Source organism: Triturus cristatus, chromosome 2_2 (assembly GCF_964204655.1).
Source record: "Triturus cristatus chromosome 2_2, aTriCri1.1, whole genome shotgun sequence".
In the NCBI taxonomy this organism is placed as follows: domain Eukaryota; kingdom Metazoa; phylum Chordata; class Amphibia; order Caudata; family Salamandridae; genus Triturus; species Triturus cristatus.
Genome location: NC_140582.1, coordinates 431,198,366 through 431,218,748, shown reverse-complemented (window position 1 = coordinate 431,218,748; position 20,383 = coordinate 431,198,366). Strand labels below are relative to the sequence as shown.

Below are 20,383 nucleotides of genomic sequence, written 5' to 3'. Positions count from 1 at the left end.
TTCAGCCGGAGTGGAAAAGTTCATCCGAACCCAATGGCGGAAAAAAACAATCTGAGGATGGAGTGGATGCCCATGCGCACTATTGTCCAGGGGAGGAGTCACCTATCTCGTGACCAAAAGGCTTCTTCCGAAGACAACAACAACCTGCAATCATCCGAGCTCAACACCAGATGGCGATCTTATCCTAAGTGTGTGATCTGCAGCTCATATGCCTCGAACAGAGTTTTTGCCCAACCCGTGATGGTGGGGCGGCACAGGCTCTATAGCCCCTTTTAAGAGCAGAGACTGAACCTCTACTTGAAGGAGGTGTAGATCTGGTGATCGTTTGTGTGGTTTTGGTGGAATATTTGGAGGTGTGTTGATAAATTCCAGGCAGTAACCAGAACGGATAATTTAGAGTACCCAATTGTCTGTTATTGATTGCCAGATTGGTAGAAAATCTGACAGTCTTCCCTCGACAGGTGTTAAGTGGTCAGGGGGAAGTGAAGGTAAGTCCCTGCTTTGTGTTGGCGAGGGATGTGCGTGTGTTTGAACTCCGGCTCCTACCTATATCATTGTTACCACTGTAACCTCGCCTGAAATAACCCCTAGATGAAGAGGGTTGGTTATTGCCCTTATAGGTGGAGGTGGCTTCTGATGAGGTATTCTTGGAACCTCCTCTTTAAAAGGAGCATCGAAAGGAAGCACGACCCTGAGTGGACTGAAGGGCTCCCATAGATTTGGCTACCTCAGTATCTTTCTTCATATTGTCAAGTGAAGAATCTACTACTGGCACAATTAAATGTTCCTTGTCGAATGGGGTATTTAATATGGAGTTCTGAACCTTTGGTTTAAAACCAGATATGCGGAGCCAGGCATGCCTCCTTAAAAGGACACTGGTGTTTATAGCTCTAGCAGCAGTGTCAACAGCATCTAGAGAACATCTTATTTGATTATTAGAAAGAAGCTGCCCTTCATTAACCAAATCTTGTGCTTTTGATTTGTGTTCCTGGGGTAAATATTTGATCAGTTGTTCCATTTTATTCCAGTGCGCACGGTCGTATCGTGCTAACAGTGCCTGAGCGTTGGAGACGTGCCAGAAATTGGCTGCCTGAGAAGCTACCCTTTTGCCAGAAGCGTCAATAAGTTTTGATTCCTTATCAGGAGGTGGAGCCTCTCCTGTCAGGGAGTTGGCTCTTTTTCTTGCATTGGACACTTGGCAATTGTCCCCTTATATATACTGGGTCCGATGGTGCTGGCTTGTACTTCTTGTCCACTCTAGGGGTAAGAATACGAGCTCTGACTGGGTCATTAAAAATGTAATCTACATGCCTGACCATTCCTTTAAGCATGGGTAGTGTATGTGATGACTTCTGCGTGGTACCGAGGGTTTCAAAGAGGAAATCTTCTCATGACTCCTTAAGTAGCTGCACCCCATGGTAGTTGGCAGCTCAACCCAGTACCTCAATGTAGCCTACACTATCTGGTGGAGAGGGTTTGGTAGGGTACAGGTCGGGATCATTGCCCGTGGGCGAATTGGTGTTATAATCGTACCATGGGTCTTGTAATGGCTGATCATCATCCCTATCCTGATAGTCAACCCCATCATCCTGGTTGTCAGCTGTATGTGGTGGTGAATGCTCAGGTGAAATTGATTGAAGCTGAGGGGAAGGTGGAGATGAAGGAATAATAGTTGGAGGAAGGAAGAGGGGGAAGGGGAAGGGTTAGTTCCAACAGATCTCTTCTTCAAAGGGATGTGATATTCTTCTTCTGCATCAGCCCTTTTTCAAGTCACTTTAGAGGTGATATGGCCAATCTGTGATGGATATACAAAAGCTTTTGTTTCGATTCCATTGGCCTCAGCGGCCTCTTCGTCGGATTGTTGACCGAAGATGTCCAGAATGGAGCTTGTGTGCTGGCTCTGCATGTTGCGAAGTCAAGCCTGACTGTCGCGAAGAGTTTTCTTGGCGCGGAAAGCCTGGCACGCATCACAGTCTTGTTCTCTGTGTTCGGGGGAGAAACACAGATTACACACTTTGTGTGAGTTAGTGCGCAGGTATTTCACGTGACACAGGGCACAATTTGAAGGGAGTTCGTTCCATTGACTGCAGGTCGACCCGACACGGGAAGGCCCGTCGGCCTTACAAGAACTTTCAGTTCGAAAGATTATTTTAAGCAATTACGATACGCGATAGAAAGGGGGACGCGATCGAAAATAATACCATCAAGGGTGAGTGTCTTGCACACAGAGGAAAACCTAAGGAGCAGTGTCGAACCGGAGCACAGCGATAGACGTCCGATGGCGGAAAGACACAATCTAACAAAGGAGTTGATGCCCATGTGCACGATCACCGAAAGGAGGAGTCACCTACCTCATGACAGGAAAGACTTCTTCAAAGAAAAACAAGTGCAAACATCCGGACCCAACACTAGATGGGGAGCTATGCACACAGCATGTGATCTACAACTCACATGCCTCAAACACATTTGTTTTTCATTAAAAAATCCAAACAAGATGGGGAAGGAAAATGCTACTTACCAGAATGCATCTGTTCTTGGCATGTAGAGCTGCAGAGTTGTACACTATGCATAGATCGCCATCTGGTGTTGGGCTTGGATGCTTGCACTTAGTTGTCTTGGCAGAGTCTTTTGTAGTCACGAGATAGGAGACTCCGCCCGTGGACAATAGTGCGCATGGGCATCGACTCCATCCTTGGATTGTTTTTCGCTATGATGGGAAATGATGGAGGCAGTAAGAAGTAAGATGTCCATGTGAATGTACCTAATTAAGATAATACTGGAACAGATACAGGTTCCGGGGAGGTGGGTGGACGTGTACAGCTCTGCAGCTTTACATGCCAAGAACAGATGCATACTGGTAAGTAGCATTTTCCGTTCGAGGCATATGAGCTGCAGATTGTACACTATGCATAGACTGTACAGCAGTGTCTCCCCTAGCGGTGGTCACCTGTATCTGTTGCAGTGGTTTGAAACAGTGTTTTAAGAACAGCCTGGCCTACAGAAGCTTGTTGCTTAGCCTGCACGTCAACATAATAGTGTTTGGCGAAGGTGTGTGGTGTAGACCATGTTGCTGCTTTACATATGTCATCTAAGGGAATGTTCCCTAAGAATGCCATGGAAGCCCTTAGTTTGCGTGTTGGGTGTGCTCTAGGGGGAATTGTTAATGTGCGTTTAGCCTTTTGATAGCATATTTGAATGCATTTTACTATCCACCTCGCGATCCCAGCTTTGGAGATGGGGTTACCTTTGTGAGGTGGGGAGAAGGCTACAAACAGTTGTTTGTTTTTTTAAAGGGCTTAGTCCTGTGAATGTAATAAAGTAGTGCTCTTTTGACGTCTAGTGTGTTAAGAGTTCTCTCTGCTACAGAGTCTGGGTTTTGAAAAAACACCGGTAACTCAACTGATTGGTTAAGATGAAAAGCAGAGATTACTTTGGGAAGGAATTTTGGATTTGTTCTGAGAACCACTTTGTTACGATGTATTTGTAAGAATGGTTCTTGTATGGTTAAAGCCTGGATCTCACCCTTCTGAGAGAGGTAATTGCGACAAGGAAAGCTACTTTCCATGTGAGGAACTGAAGTTCACATTTATGTATAAGAATAATGTTTAAATTCCACACCGGAGAGGGTGGCAGTCTGGGAGGAACTATTCTTTTGAGGCCCTACATAAAGGCTTTAATTGCAGGTACTCTAAATAATGACAAGTGTTGTCTGTTTTGTAAATAAGCAGCAAGTGCCGCTAGATGTGACCGTATGGATGAATATGTTAGATTACATCTTTGCAAGTGTAGCAAGTAGCAAATGAAGTCCTGGCTGGAAGCATCCAGCGGATAAATATATGATTGTTATTGCAGTAGATGACAAATCTTTTCCATTTTGCTGCATAGCAACGTCTAGTAGTAGGGCGTCTGGCTTCTTTAATGATGTTCATACAGTCAGGCGGAAGGTTAAGATAACCGAACTCTAGGACTTCAGGAACCAGATCGCTAGATTCATTTGACTTGGATCGGGTGCCTTATCTCTCCATGGTTCTGCGTTAGCAATGTTGGGGAGAGGCGTAGTTTTTGGTGTGGAACTACTGAGAGTTCCCGTAGTGTTGTGAACCACGGTTGGCATGCTCATGTGGGAGCCACCAGGATCATTTTGAGAGACTGTTGTCTGAGCTTGCGTACTACTAGCGGAATGAGTGGGAGTGGCGGAAAAGCGTACGCAAATCTGCCTGACCAGTTCATCCATATCGCATTGCCTTTGGACAACGGGTGTTGAAACCTGGCGGCAAAGGTTGGCCATTTTGTGTTTGCGTGTGTGGCGAACAGATCTATGTCTGGTTGACACCACATTTGGAAAAATAGTTTAACTTGGGGATGAAGCTCCCATTCGTGTATCTGCTGTGTTTGCTGACTTAGCAGATCCGCAATGTGATTGTGAACTCCTGAAAGATGTTCTGCTAGCAGGTATATGTTTTGTGGAATGGCCCATCTCCAAATGTTTTGCGCGAGCTAGGACAGCTGCAAAGAATGTGTGCCTCCTTGTTTCTGTATGTAATACATGGCTGTCATGTTGTCAGTCTTGTGCTGTAGATGTACTTGGAATGATTTTAAGGCTAGAAATATTGCCAGTAATTCTAGGTGATTGATATGGAGCACTCTGTTGAGTGGTTCATTTGCCTTGAATTGTATGGTTCAGGAGATGGGCTCCCCAACCGGTGAGTGATGCTTCTGCAGTTTGCACTATCTGTGGAACCGGCTCAAGGAACGGCCGCCCTTTGGACAGGTTTCGTGTATTTCACCACTGCACAGAGCGATGTGTGCGGCTGTCCAGCAACACCAGATCTGTAAGTTGTCCTTGAGCCTGGTTCCACTGATGTGCTAGGCATTCCTGTAAGGGGCGCATCTGAAGTCTTGCATGAGGTACGATAAAGATGCAAGTGGCCATCATTCCAATGAATTGCATGCATACCCTTGCTGGGAGGGAGTGCTGCGGTTGAAATTTGGCTTGAATACTGGCTATCCTGGCCAGAATGGGATATGCCAGAGCTCTGGAGGGGTCTACTGTGGCCCCCCAGATACTGATGTACGTGGGAAGGCTGAAAATATGACTTGGGGCAGTTTACTGTGAAGCCTAAGTTGTGTAGCAGCTGGATGGTTTGATGAGTGTGATGAACACACTGGTTGAATGACTTGGCTTTTATTAGCCAGTCGTCGAAATATGGGAAGACCTGGATTTGTTGTTTTCTCAAGTGTGCTGCTACTACCGCAAAAGACACACAATTGATGGATGGAATGCAGAACAAATCAAAACATTCTCCCCCAGTCAAGAGATATGGGTTAAATTCATCATTCTTTTGCTCACCATGCCACCCCAGTTTAGACCTGGCCATATGCAAATCAGTATTGACCCTGTGCCTCATGGGAACAGCAAAACACACAAGATGATGGACGGAATGTTGCACAATGGCAAAACATTCACCCCCAGTCACAGATCTGGGTTTAATCCATTGTTATTTTGCTCACCACGCCACCCCAGTTTAGACATGGCCATATGCAAATCAGTCTTGACCCTGTGCCTCATAGGAACAGTCTAGCCCGAACTGCAAAGCAATGTCTTCCCTGGACCGGAATCAGGCATCCTAGGACCGGTTTCTGGCTATCAGCAGTCATCAGCCAGGATAGCTTGACTCCAGTGGCGTAGTGAGCACGGGACCCACGTCTGGGCATACCCTTCCCACATAGGGTGAACAGCAAAACACACAAGATGATGGACGGAATGTGGCACAATGGCAAAACATTCACCCCCAGTCACAGATCTGGGTATAATCCATCGTTATTTTGCTCACCATGCCACCCCAGTTCAGACATGGCCATATGCAAATCGGTCCTGACCCAGTTCCTCATAGGAACAGCCCAGCCCGAACTGCAAAGCCATGTCTTCCCTGGACCTGAATCAAGCATTCTAGGACCAGTTTCTGGCTATCAGCCGTCATCAGCCAGGATAGCTTGACTCCAGTGGCGTAGTGAGCACGGGACCCACGTCTGGGCATACCCTTCCCACATAGGGTGAACAGCAAAACACACAAGATGATGGACGAACTGCCAAGCCAGGTCCTCCCTGGACTGGAAACAAGCATCCTAGGACCGGTTTCGGGGTTTCACCCCTCTTCAGCCAGGATAGCTTGACTCCATTGGCACAGTGAGCCCAGGACCTACGTCTAGGCATACCCGGCGCACTTAGGGCGAGAAAGCAAAAGACACACAATTGATGGATGGAATGCAGAACAAATCAAAACATTCTCCCCCAGTCAAGAGATATGGGTTAAATTCATCATTCTTTTGCTCACCATGCCACCCCAGTTTAGACCTGGCCATATGCAAATCAGTCTTGACCCTGTGCCTCATGGCACATTGTGAACACTCTGGGTGCGGTGGTCACCCCGAATGGAAGGACTTTGAACTGATAGTGTTGTCTGTCTATTATGAACCTTAGATACTTCCAGTGAGCAGGGTGTATGGGAATGTGGAAGTAGGCGTCCTTGAGAAGATCTAGTGTGGCAAGGAAGTCGCCTTGTTGCAGCAGTGGAAGGACCTGTTGGAGAGTGATCATAGGAAAATGATCTGACTGTATATAGAGTTTGAGTGGTCTGAGGTCGAGTATTGGCCGTAGGGTCCCGTCCTTTTTGGGGATTAGGAAGTACAGCGAGTAAACCCCTGTTCTTTGATGCTGTAAGGGAACTGGTTCTATTGCGTGCTTTTGAAGCAGTGAGAGAACCTCTTGTTTTAAAAGCGTGAGGTATTCCGTCGACATTGGACGCTGTTTGGGTGGTATGGTGTGCGGGGTTGCTATAAGTTCCAGGCAGTAACCATACTGGATAATTTGTCTTACCCACTTTTCTGTTGTGATGGAATTTAGACAGGTAGGAACTGTGAGAGTCTCACCCCGACGGGAGTGGAATGGTCTGGAGGGAGTGGAGAGAAGTCACTGTTTATTAGCGAGGGAGGCGCGAGTGTTGTTGTTACCGCGGCCTCTCCCTTTGTTATTTCCCCTGTATCCGCCTCTAAAATATCCTCTGTTAGGGGATGTTTGCGTGGTGTTTTTGTAGGAAGAGCAGGCGGTCTCTGTTTCAATGTTTTTGGAAGCTCCTCTATAGAAGGAGCGATGAAAGGAACCACGTGTGGATGCAGACTGCAATGCTCCAGGATTTAGCAGTCTCCGTTTCCTTTTTCATCTTCTCTCGAGTGGTGTCTACAGCCGGTCCAAAAAGTTGTTCCTGATTGAACGGCTGGTTCAGGATAGTTGTTTGTACCTCCTGTTTAAAGCCTCAAATGCGTAACCAGGCATGTCATCTGAGTAGCACACTAGTGTTAATGGACCTAGAGGCTGTGTCAGCTGCATCAAGGGCACAAATGATTGATGCGTTGGTTATTAATTTGCCCTCTTGAATTAAATCATTTGCCTGGGTTTTGTATTGATCAGGTAAATGTTGTAATCGGGTTTCTAGTTGGTCATTGTGAGCTCTATCGTACCTAGCAAGTAATGCTTGGGTGTTGGCTATGCGCCAGTGATTAGCTGCTTGGGCAGCAACTCTCGTGCCAGAGGCATCTAACAATTTAGATTCATTTTCCGGAGGTGGTGCGTCGCCGGAGGTTTGAGAGTTGGCGCATTTCCTAGCATTAGTTACCACTAGTGAGTCTAAGGGTAGCTGCCCTTTGATGTAGGTGGGATCATCAGGGGCAGGTTTATATTTTTTGTGAATCCTGGGATTGAGAATTATAGCTCTTACCGGGTCTTTGAATATGTCGGGGGCATGTTTAATGACACCTTTTAGCATTGGCAGGATTTGGAGAGTCTTCTGTGACTGTTCGAAGGTGTCTAGAAGGAAGTCTTCGTATGCAGGGTCCGAATGCATGTGAACAACCATGGTAGACAGCAGCTCTATTTACAAGCTGACCAAAGCCAATATTGTTATCTGGGGGAGATGGTTATGTTGGATATGGCTAGGGATCATGGAGGTCTGGGGGATCTATTGGGTCATCACAATCGTCCCAATCGTTCTGTGGTGCGTTCGTGTCATCATCAGGGTCAGTAAAAGGGTCATTGTTGCCTCCCCCACCCCTTAATTCATCATCATCCTGTGGTGGTGTTGAATGTGGTGCAAGTTTTGGAGGCTGTGGATGAGAGACAGGCTCAGGAGGAAGGACAGGAGAAGAGGGTGTTATAGGTGAAGTGGCACAGCCTTTTCTTTACATGCACGGCAGGAGTGTCTGGTGTGTCCGGCTTCCTATTCCTGTGTGGAACAGCAGCCACACGTCCTGTTTTGGGGTCTACATGGAGTTTATTCTGTTTGAGATCAACCAGATCCGGTCGAAAACGTTCTTCCTCTTCGGCAACCGCTTTTGGAACAGACTTCTTCGGACCGAGCGGGGTTTAGATTTCTGCTCCAAGGCCTTAGGAGGTGGTTTGGGGCCCTTTGGCTTGGCTATAGAGATGGAAATCTTCGGTTCCGAAGGCTTTGGCTTCGGATCCGATGGTTTTTCTTCCGGCATGGAGGTGGTCGGTGCCGACTTCTTTTTGGGATTAGGTTGCTCTCCAGTCTTCGGTGCCGGGACACTGAAATGGGGTTTTCTTGGTCTCGAGCTACTGGAAGGCTTGTCCATCTTCGGAGCCGGGCCCGGGGCTTCTGAAGCTTGTTTTATGTCGCGACTGGGGCCAGCAGGCGAAGTCTTGACCAGGGCCGCCTTTTTTTCGGGTGGAGTTGGGGTGGGGGCAATTGCACTCACTCGTTGACCAGGAGTGATGCGGTCATCTGAGTGGTCTGCTTTGGACACGATTTCCAGGTCCTCAGAATCCTCCTCGGGGACATCGGAGCCTTCGAAGATGTCAACTGGTGCCGGAGCTGCTCGCTGCACCATGACGTGTCGTCGGGCCCGGCGATCACAGATGGTTTTCTTCGATCGAAAAGAGGCGCAGGCCTGGCAATTATTCTCATCGTGCTCGGGTGAGAGACACGGGTTACAGACCTTGTGATGGTCACTGTGTGGGAATTTTGCTCCACACTGGGGGCATTTTTTGAATGGAGTCCTTTTCATGAGCTGTAGGCCCGAACGGCGTCGATAGGCCCAGCAGCCCACGTAGACGACTGGAATCTAGTAGTTGAGATGCGCGTCGAGATCAAGCGATCAAAAACAATACCGTTGAGTTGTAGATAGTTTGCGCATCAAAAGGGTTTGGAAAATAAGGTACCGAAAATGAGCGCAAAAGTTACATTCAAACCCAATGGCGGAAAAAACACAATCTAAGGATGGAGTCTATGCCCGTGCGTACTATCGTCCAAGGGAGGAGTCACCTATCTCGTGACTACAAAAAACTCTCTCAAGACAACAACAAAGTGCAAGGATCTGAGCGTAACATCTGATGGCGATCTATGCATAGTGTACAATCTGCAGCTCATATGCCTCGAACATTAAGTATTTCTAAAACTGATCAGATTTGCAGAGAAATGTAGAGGCAAAACCAGTTCAATAGCTCGGTCAGAATTCACCATCCCTACATGCGAGATGCCTTTCATAGCAAAACACTTGTAAATATTTTAAACTACTGCTTACCTTTCCTAAAGTAGATCTCAAAGGCATAAAGGTGGGTTTCTATTTTGTTTTTAACTAAATTCTTCAATGGTGTTAAAAATTTTATTGCTTCTTCCAGTGGACTCTCAACCTAAAATGAGAAAATGACTTCTATTTAAATGAAATTCTTCAGAAAAAACAAAAAGAGAAACCATGATAAAATCAAAGAACTAAAACACGTTCAAACTATAACCAGTTAGGACACACTGATGTATTTGTGCCATTAATCAACATTGCTAGAAAGGCCAAGCTTCACACACACTGGGCAGCCACGCACCACAGGTTCACCGGATTCACAAAATATACAAACATTCAGAAGCAGTAACAAATAAGTGACTTACCCACGGTAATGATCTTTCTGGGGGATACATTTTCCTCATCTACAAAATATTTCTAGGCGCCATAATGGTTTTAGAAAGCTCTCAGAAATGCTCTTGTGTGCTGCTAGGTGGTGATGTGTGTAGGAAGATGGTTTCTTATGTAGTGTACCAAAATGAGGTACACAATATAGAAAGTATAGAAAACCCTTATTGGCTTACAGGGCTTAAATTAATAATCCTAAATGCTCTTGTTTGTGGTAGTGTTGGTGAGCAGTTTAGGCTTATCAGAGGGTAGTGTGAACCATCTGTTGTACACAGTCAATAAATGAGACATTCAAGAAGAAATTTGAGCCCAACTGCGAAAAACAACATTTTAATATAATTTTAAACAAGAACTTCGTAATCTGAAAAGTACTTTAGACGTTATCAAATATTACACTAAAAATAGTAGAAAATGACAGCTGTCAGATTTGAGGCATGACACTCGAACGCAGTTATGTTATACTAAGGGAGAACTATTCACTGCATAAGGTCACTTGTAAATAACTTACAGGACTGATCTTCTGGACATCAGGTGACTAGGGGCCAAGGTAGAAGAAAGTACCAAGAGTTCAGTTTCACCTGCCCTGGGGTGTAAGGTGCAGAGGTTATTTCAGCAGTGGTAGCCTTGGATGCTATATGCAATGGGAAAAATACCTGTAAGAAAAAGGTTGCAAGACCAGTTCAGGAGAACCCAAAGGGGGGATTCACTCTTGGGGGTCTCAGGACCACAGAGACACTGTCAGTATCAATAGCCTTGGAATGGGGGGCTTGGGTGCATGGGTGTTTTGACCGGCGGGGTGTCTGGTTTGAGACTCCCACGGTTCTCGGTGCACTTGCAGAAGAGGTAGAAGAAACACATCAAGACAACTTCAGGCATGGCGCTGGCCTCTGGCGATGCTCCCCTACATGCACGGCTGTTTTGGCAAAAGTGGTACTCAGACTAAACACAAACAAACCTTGGTGCTTGCAACAGACTCCGGTACCTCAGGTACTGCTGTTGGACAGCTCTTGAGGATCCAGGCGTCTCCAAACTTGGTAGGGAGACGGCTGCTGCGTCGGTAGACCCAGTGGTCAGCAAATTGGTGTACTGGACATTGCAGTTGGTGCCTGCAGGGAAGTGGCTCCTCCACTTCAAGTGAGATGGTGGATGGTGGACAAAGTGCTGGCAGACTTCCGAGGCTTTTGGAGGATGTACAGCTCCAGGACGAGCTGGGTCTTTGTGACTTTCGTGACAGTAGTAGGCAGGGTTTGATGCCAAAGTATACAACTCGTCCTCTGTCCTCACGTTATTCAGCTTTTTGTCCTTCTTTGGGAGTCAATTGAATCGGAGTTCCTGACGCCAGGGGGCCACCTAAGTACTGAATTTAGGGGCGTTAGGGGAGTGAAGCGTAGTAGCCAACGGCCTACTTACCCTTGGGGTCACTACACCTCCTATATGACCACTGTAGGAAGCTGTCTCTGTATATGGTATGTCACTGTGCATTCTGGTGTTTCGCCACCACCCTGGGCCTTACTCTCAATCAGTGTCTCTAGTCTGCCCCATTCCCTATTACCTTCCGGGGGGCCCAATACATCAGTTCTCTTCACCCCCTTATCCACCTGGTCATCACCTGGAGAGATCCTCGCTGTCTGCTCCTCCTGCGACTCCAGTTTCTTTAATCCACTCCAGTCCACCGCGGACCTGTCTCAGTCCTTTGCCTCTGATCCTACCCACCGTGCGGCACCCCTCCAGCCACTCCCAGGCTTCCTCTGAGGAGGCAAAGTGCTATGTTTTGCCCTCTGCGATTACTCAAAGTTTTGCAGGGAAGAGCATCATATACTTCCATTTCTCTTTCTCTCAGTTCTCTTCACTGCTTCAAAGCTTCTCTGTTGGCGTTAACTTGTAAGGTGAAGTCGTGAAAGAAGCAGAACTGGGTGTTCTCATATTGCATGTCTCCTTTTCTTCGTGCCGCTTGGAGGATCGCGTTGCGGTCATGGTTGTAGAAGATTTTTGCTAATATCGTGCACCAAGGAGCCCCAGGCTTGGGCCGCGGCATCAGGGTTCTATGCGCCATCTCTACTGAAAAAATGTTGATAGTCTATTGGGTTTTAGTGTGTTCTAAATTAAAATTTTCCAAGAACAGGTCTGCGCTGGGGCCCTCCACCCCCTCTGGGACCCCCACTACCCTAATGCTGTTCCTTCTCGACCTGCCTTCCTGGTCCTCCAGCTGTGCCGCCATGGACAAGGTCTGTCGTGTTAGGGTTTGCACCTGAGCCTCCAGCCGCTTCATCGTGGACTGTAGATGAGTCTCGGCTGTCGCCACTTTATCACAGTGCAAGTCTGCCCTGATTAGATTGTCACTGCATCAATTTTGGGCTCTAGGGTGCCCTCGACGTTTTTGATCGCTGCCATGATTGCTCCTAAGAAGGGTTCTCCTGCCGCTTCACCCTCCACCATATCCACTTGCTTTGAGACTGCATAGTTGTCCATTTTGTAGGTTTGTAGCACTCCAGTGCCCTTGGGCTTTACCATTATTCTTCCTGCTGCTAAGTAGGGCACGCCCTTGTTTTAATCGTACCAACTTCAAATTGTTTGTGGGGGTAAGCTCCAACCCCACCTCTTCACCGCCAGGGCCCCACTGCAGCGCACCGATGCACAGGTCCAAATGCAGTGTAGGGCCTGGTCCCCCCTCCCCGGTGATTAGTGGTCTCTGCGGCCACCTGGGGACAGACACCAGTTCCACCTTCTGCTCGGGGCATCCCGGTGGCCGCACATCACCTAGGCCTCGACCACAGACAGCTCAGGAAGGCCCGCCCACGCTCTCCGTTGCGGCCTCAGACCCACTATGCTCTGCGTACCTGCTATGAGAGTCTCAGGTCCATCTTGTCGCTGGCCATGCGTGCAGGAGGGGATGGCGCCACCTCACCTGCCCCGGTCAGGCAGATCCTCTGGGCCTCCTCCTCAACGTCCGCATCGGTCACAAGCCGCCTTAATTCAACCCCGCCCCCCCATTACTCTCTCTTCCTTAGTGGGTACGTACTGGATCGGAATCCGTCGCTCCCACCACCTGCTTGGATTCTCAGTCACGGTATATGGCCCACAACTTTTTCACGGCAACCTCTCCCCACAGTCGCCCGCGTACCGAACTACAGCTTCCACTTCTATCACAAAAAGACACTCTGCACGCCGAAGAGGGGCCCACTGACCAGCCCCACCATCTTCCTGACCGTGTATTATTGTAGGATGCCCTTTGGGGAACCTGCTATAGGACGGATGTCGGGGTTTACGCCATAGCTGCTCGGAGCTCACCTAATGAGTGTGCATTCCTGTTTGCGGCCAACCCATCCCCCTAATTTGTATTTAAGCTAAAACTTAATGGTCATTCGAGGTGGTTCTAATGAATTTCATCAAGGTTTGCACACTGGCACTTTCTTCTTTTTTATTTTATTAACTCCAATGTGATTCGTTTAGATATACACAGCACTTTATTCATCCTTCGTGGGCTATTTATTCAGTTGTAATGTATTAGACATGTATTCATATTTAATATTCAAGATCTATGACCCTGAGGCTGTTCCGTTGAATATTTTTTTTTTTAATTAGAATGGTTATAACAAATTCCTATATTGTCTTTTAATATATGAATTTAATGTCTTGTTTTATGCATTTCTTCTCTGTTACTTTTATGGTTGTGAAAAACCGAATAAAGAATATTTGACTGACTGAGCCCATTACTGTAATTGATTATGCGAGCCCGACCCCGTTCCGTCACGGCGTGTGCCGATTGCACGGAGGGTCAGTAGGGGCTTGATCATACTTCCTGTTTATCGCGGAAGTCTAGGGACGCGCTCTAGTCTTTCTGGCTCAATTCCTACTTAATCAGGGCCAGGGCGCGGACACGCGCAGCGGCGCGCCAAAGGCAAGCCCGTCTGCGCCTGTCCTCGACCGGTCGCGTCCAGCGGCCATATTCCTTGCTCTGCACAGGTTTGCCCATAGTTTTTGTGTTATTTGGCTTTCACATTTTCCTTTTTGCTATTACCGGGACCTACTCTTAAAATGGCCTTAATTCAATACTCTAGTTCCCAATTAAAATGCCTCAACATCCCGCTCATTGCATACTCTGGCCCTTATGAATCAGTCATATCTCAGTGCCCAGAAATCAGGCGTTCTTACGATTAGATTAGTCTTACCCCATCTGCCAGACCTAAACTTCTCAACCAAACGAACGCTCGTTCTACTTCATTGACTGCTATCTATTTCAATGCACATTCTATTTCTAAACATGCCTTGGACATATGGGATCTTCGGACTCTCAGACCCAGACATCTGTTTCATCACTGAAACCTGGCTACATGAGCATTCTGGTCCTGATTTACATGTGGCCCTTCCCCCAGAATACAAAATTATTCGAATCGATCTTAAGGAGAAAAGAGGGGGGGGGGGGGCTACTTCTCATATACAAAGGAGCGTTTACTATAAGCATCCTGGATTCTGTATCTTGTAGCACCATTGAAATCTGCTCTTTTAAAATTGTCGGTCTTTTAAATGGCTCCAGGAGAGGAGCCCTGGTATACCGCCCCCCTGGCTCAAAGGGCAATTTTTCCGACCAGCTAGTCGAAATCATCACCCCTCATGTTCTGGCCTCAGATAAATTCCTGCTTATTGGGGATTTTAATCATCACGCGGAATTATCTGCTAATCCAGACACAGATAAACTACTCTCAGATCTGAGCACTCTTGGGTTAGGCCAATTAGTAAATGGGCCTACCCACTGTGCGGGTCATACGCTTGACCTTTTGTTCACCAATGTATTGGACCTGACTGTGGAAACTCCAGTACCACTAATATGGAAGGATCACCACCTACTAAAGTTTGCTATTCCTTCCGCACCTAAAAAGAAATCTCATCCGGGTAATGAGTATATTTTTAGTAGACCTTGGCGTAAAGTCACTACCTCACTATTCAAAGATAACTTCAGTTTTTATCCCCTAAACTACGATTCGAGTGTTGACTACGATGTATTGCAATTAAACAATGCGATTGTAACCACTCTAGACTCAATTGCCCCGGTCCAGAACATTAGGCCCAAGACTAGAAACTCTCCTTGGTTCACGGATTCACTTAAGGCCACTAAACGTCTGTGCCGTATCGCAGAAAAATTGTGGAGGAAAACTAGAAATCTCGCTAATTGCGACAACTATAAAAAGGTGCATAATGGTTATATGCTTGATATTAAACTAGCCGGGAAATCATACTTGGTAGATAGAATAAATAGGGCAGAGAATTCCTCTAAGGAGTTATACCATATCCTTAAAGAGTTCACAACAACTACCAACGCATCCGCAGCGCCCGTCTCTCAAACATGGACGGATTCCCTCTCAGACTTCTTCGAGGCCAAAATCATGAATATCCATAGTACTTTTCCGCCGACCCCTGCATACATAGACACAGACCTGGAAGTACTCTCTCAGATTCCTTTGAGCTCAGGTGACTTTTTACTGAATTTTAAGGAATGTGACCTCATGTCGGTCGCTGAGGCCATCACAAAAATCAAATCTGGCTCCCTGATGATCCTTTCCCTCCTAAAATATTCCCTTCACTGGCCCCTGCAGTCCTAACCAGACTAGTTGAAATTTTCAACAAGTCCTTAGTAAAAGCCGACTTTCCACTGTGCTGGAAAAAAGCCAGAATCAGGCCTATTCTAAAGAAACCTTCAGCGGATCCAGAAATATTTTTGAACTATCGGCCAATCTCCCTGCTACCCTATTTTGGAAAAATATTGGAGTCTCTAGTAAATAAGCAGCTCGTAAATCACCTCTAGAGCCATGATCTTTTGGCTCCCTCCCAATCCCGTTTTCGTGCGGCACATAGCACAGAGACAGCACTGATTGAGATCACGGACAATATCAGATTAGCCTTGGATAAGCAGCAGTCAGCCATCCTTATTCTGCTTGATTTGTCGGCGGCCTTCGACACCATCTCCCATCATATACTTGAACGCCGACTTTGGGAGATGGGGGTCAGGGGGCCGGCCCTAAACTGGTTTAGCTGTTATTTGAGGGATCGCAAAACCATGGTCCAGATGGGCAACCTTACGTCTAGTGAACGAACAGTTAAGATGGGTGTTCCCCAGGGCTCTATATTAAGCCCCACCCTTTTTAACCTTTACATGACTCCGCTGGCCGTTGTGATTAGACAATATGGCTTTGATGTCATATCTTACGCAGATGATACTCAGATTCTAATCACCTTGGGCCCTGACCCAGAGGAAACTAGGCAGCGTTTTAAAGACTGTCTGATCCAGGTGGATGACTGGATGTCATCAAACTATCTCCAATTAAATGGAACCAAAACTGAGATCATGCTGTTCGGCAAAGCAGCGGACCATTGGACGCATGACTGGTGGCCGTCTAGGCTCGGACCTTGCCCTTCACACAAGAACGTGGTCCGAAACCTGGGCTTCTACATCGACAATAACCTGTCTATGAGCGGCCACGTAAAGCATGTGATTAGCACATGCTATGGTGTTATGCGGAGCCTGCGTAAAGTGTTTAAGTGGCTCCCTTTAGAGGCCCGCAGACCTCTAATACAAGGCCTTATCATGAACAGAGTGGATTATGGCAATTCGCTTCTGCATGCTATTAATTTTGATCTTTTGGCTAAACTCCAAGTCCTTCAAAACACAGCCGCCAGGTTAGTCTTGGACTGTCCATATAGGACCTCGGCCCGCCTCTGCTTAAACTCCCTTCACTGGCTCCCAGTAAGAAAGCGAACCCTTTTTAAAACACTATGCTTAACTCACAAGCAAATGTATGGAAATGGTCCCAAGTATTGGCTGCCAAAACTTCGTTGGTACCAACCCCATAGAGCCCTGCGATCCAGTGATGCTGCCCTGCTTACCCCCCGCAGGATTCACACTGCCAGGCAGGGTGGCCGTGCCTTCTCCTATTTGGCCCCCTCTTCATGGAACAAGATGCCTTATCTCCGTAACATGCCTGATCACGGTCACTCCCGTAAGAAGTTAAAGACCTGGCTCTTCGGCAATTAATCTGTGGTCCTCTTTCTTTTCGGAGTTTCTGCAAGCGCCATGAGACTGAGCGATATGTGCGCGATATAAGTATCTCTAACTTGACTGAAATAAGTTTTATGTAGCCATGTATTATTTTACTGATGTACAGTGCAATAAAGTGGTGTGATATTATGCCATAACCTGCTTCATACTAATAAAAGGTTTCTCTAAAAAAAGACATTGATTGGCTGCACTAATTTGATAGCGCTGCATGTGCTATTCATTTATTCAAAAAATAAAAATTTTATAGGGCTTGCAAAGAAAATTACCTTTGCTAGCTTATCAGGAATAAGCTCTTCTTTCGGCCCGCCAATTTCTTCATCATCATCTTCTTTCTTTTTCTTTTGATTCCTCTGAAGCTTTTCTTTTTCAGCATTCTTTTTCTCTTCTTCTAACTGTGCTTTCTTCTGTGCCCTTCTCTGCTTATTACGTAATTTTTTCAGCTCCTTATCTGACATATTTGCTATTAAATCAAAATACAAGATACACAATCAGGATATCTTCATTATCAAAACACAAATGTTTACCAGCAGAAATAAACAACTAATCTCGTGAGTGCTATTCATGAACTGTTGGGCTGCAAAGATTAAATAAGCAGTTGAAACAAAATGGCACTGTATTTGCTATAGAGACAGCATTAAACAAGATGAAATCATTCACTTTATTATGTGAAAGGCAAGTCCATATATTTTTTTAGAGACGTGTGTGTAGGAAGCTGGCTCTATATACACTATACCAAAGTAAGTTATAGTGTGCACAGAGTCCAGTGGATCCCCAAAGGTTTACTGAGGTAAAAGTAGATTCCACTTTTCAAGACAGATTGATCAACAAGCAAGCTGGATGAATAATGATTTTTGTTACAGGTTTGTGAAATAATGAAATACAGTTGAAATTACTTTTGGATTACTCTTGATTAATTTTTAAGAGTACTTTTTTTAATAACATTTTCTACCCAGTGTGATATGCATAGATAAGACACTGAGACCATTCCTAGATAATAGGTAAGTAAAGTACAAGTTACTTACCTTTGGTAACAATGTATCTGGTAGAGACGATTCTAGCCGCAGATTCCTTAACGTAGAATTATCCCCAGGCGTGAGACTGGACCCGGAAAACTTTCTTGCGCAGCAGCTCTGCGCGCCACACGACTCCGCCCCGACGTCCTCCGCGGCGTGACGTCCGCGAGGCCACATAAGCCCCACCCCGGCGCGCTGACGTCAGTTTGCTTCGGAGAACTTTTCCGCGCCACAACGCGGAGCCATCACAACAAAACTGAGGAGAGCATGGGAACAGTGTGCGAAAAAACCAGATTAACAAAATAGAGAGAAACACAAGGTAAGAAACATCATCAGGTGGCACCATTGCACCAGAAGGGGACAACAGCAGGCCAGAGCAGGAAAAAAGAGCAGCGCACCGCCCCAGGACCAACTGTGGGAGCCCGGGCGAGGCACCAGGTGGCAGTAAAGCACCAGAAGGCCACAGCAGCGAAACCATAGCAAGAAAAACGCAAAACACCACACCGTGGAAACACCATGCAAGCCAAGGCGAGAGCCATCCTGGAGGAAAAAGCACATGAAAGCGCTGTGATAGAAAGAGAGAGAAAGTCAACAACCACAACCACAAGGGAAGGGCCACAAGCCCGGAACAGAGGAGCAAGAACAATCCATCCCCAGAGTACACCGCCAAGGATGGCCATACCTCCTGAAAGGAGCAGGAGGCCAAAGCACAGGAAATCCATCCACCGACTACAGTGCCAAGGAGGGCCATAACCCCCGAAAGGAGTAGGCGGTAACCCCTGAAAAGAGTAGGAGGTCAAAGGACAGGTAAGCCATCCGCAGACTACACTGCGAAGGAGGGGGACTGGCCAAAGAGCCCCCAACGAAGAAGACCGAGTGGAGGATCAAAGACTCGAAAAACAGAGGGAAAGAGCATTGTAGGCCCTCACACTGGAGAGAAGCCAGCTGGAGAGACGCATGACCTGAAGAAAACGGAGACAACACTCACAGTGAGAGAGCCTCCTCACCAGGAGAGAGAGACAGGGCCCAGCAGGGGACCTGTCACAGGGACAAGAAGGGAAAGGCCCGGATATTCAAAGCCCAACCAAGGGAGAACTGCCCAACACCCCGCAGGAGCAAACAGCGCCTGAAAAGCCTCAAGGTACACAAGGACTACCTCAACCTCTAGGGAGAAGAGGTAGAACCGGAGGCAGGGCCCACTTGAAGAAACACAGACAGTGACAGAAAAGAGCTGAACACACCTTAGCCGCAATCAGCGGATAAGGCAGGGACGGCTCCACCGCCAAAAGCGTAGACTGAAGAAGATAGGCAGAAGAGAAGACATCGAAGGCCACAATGGTGTATCAGAACAAACAGGCCTGCACTGGCATGCACAGCAGGCAGCAGACAACACCACGGAACGGTGCACCCAGGACAAGCTAGACGCCTTCTGAAAGCAGAGGCCAGGGAGGGCCCGGACACACCCCAAAGGTGGGGCCAGCCCAGAACACACACTGACCACAAAGAAGAGAGACGGAGGACGGACCAAGCCGTCCACCAGAACACAGAGGCCAAGAAAAGCCAGTCCCTCTGGAACACCAGACAGAGGACCAAGCTGAAACACCTGACAAAAGCGCGGAACCACCATAACACGACGCCGCAGACAGCAGGCCAGACTGGTCTAGCGATGTAGCGAACAAGGAGGACGGACGGACCTGGGCGCAACGCTAGCTGCTGCAAGACAATCGGCAAGAAGATCGCACCTGCTATATACCGTGACACCACAGAGAGCAAGGAGCCCGAAAAGGGCGAGAAGACCTCCCCAGCACATGACAGAGCTATGTAATAGCCACAATTACCCCACATACGGTATGCTACGTCCCAATAAAACATGGGAACCCCTCTTAGGAAAAGATTTCCACAGCAGAGGACAAACAGAAAGACCTGCGGGTAGAAACGCAGACGGCTTGCCAATCAGCCAATAAAGAAAAGACAGAAGTCCGAATCTCAGGAAATACACGTGCTTACCAACAGCCAAAACCACAAGTCAAACAAAGGCTGGACGAGCGGCCAACAGCACCGAAGGACCAACAGATGGACCCTGGAAGCACACGTACCAGACAGAACACACAACCGGGGCTACCAAACGCTAGACCCCCGAATAACAAGGGGAGAACACCTCCCAGAGCACAGCAGAGGACCGACAGCCAGGTTTACTGAGGGGGAGGGGGAGGGGGAGGGGGAGGGGGAGGAGGAGGAGGAGGAGGAGGACGAAGCCCCGCAAGGAACCGCTGAATGGCAGAATCTGCAGGGGCGTGGAACAAAAGAGTGCCATCAAAAGGAAGGTCCATCAACCGTTCCC

The 20,383-nt window shown here is 47.4% G+C and overlaps 1 protein-coding gene across 2 annotated transcripts in view; it reads right to left on the bottom strand.

Moving 5' to 3' along the window:
• Positions 1-20,383, bottom strand: part of NAA15 (N-alpha-acetyltransferase 15, NatA auxiliary subunit) — a 703,732-nt gene that overhangs the window by 129,131 nt on the left and 554,218 nt on the right. For both annotated transcript variants that reach the window (XM_085641522.1, XM_085641523.1), the window contains 2 exons: positions 17,296-17,489; positions 9,598-9,706 (listed from right to left, as the gene is read on the bottom strand). In XM_085641522.1, coding sequence (XP_085497648.1) covers positions 9,598-9,706; positions 17,296-17,489 — 303 coding nt within the window. The remainder of the gene's footprint in view (positions 1-9,597; positions 9,707-17,295; positions 17,490-20,383) is intronic.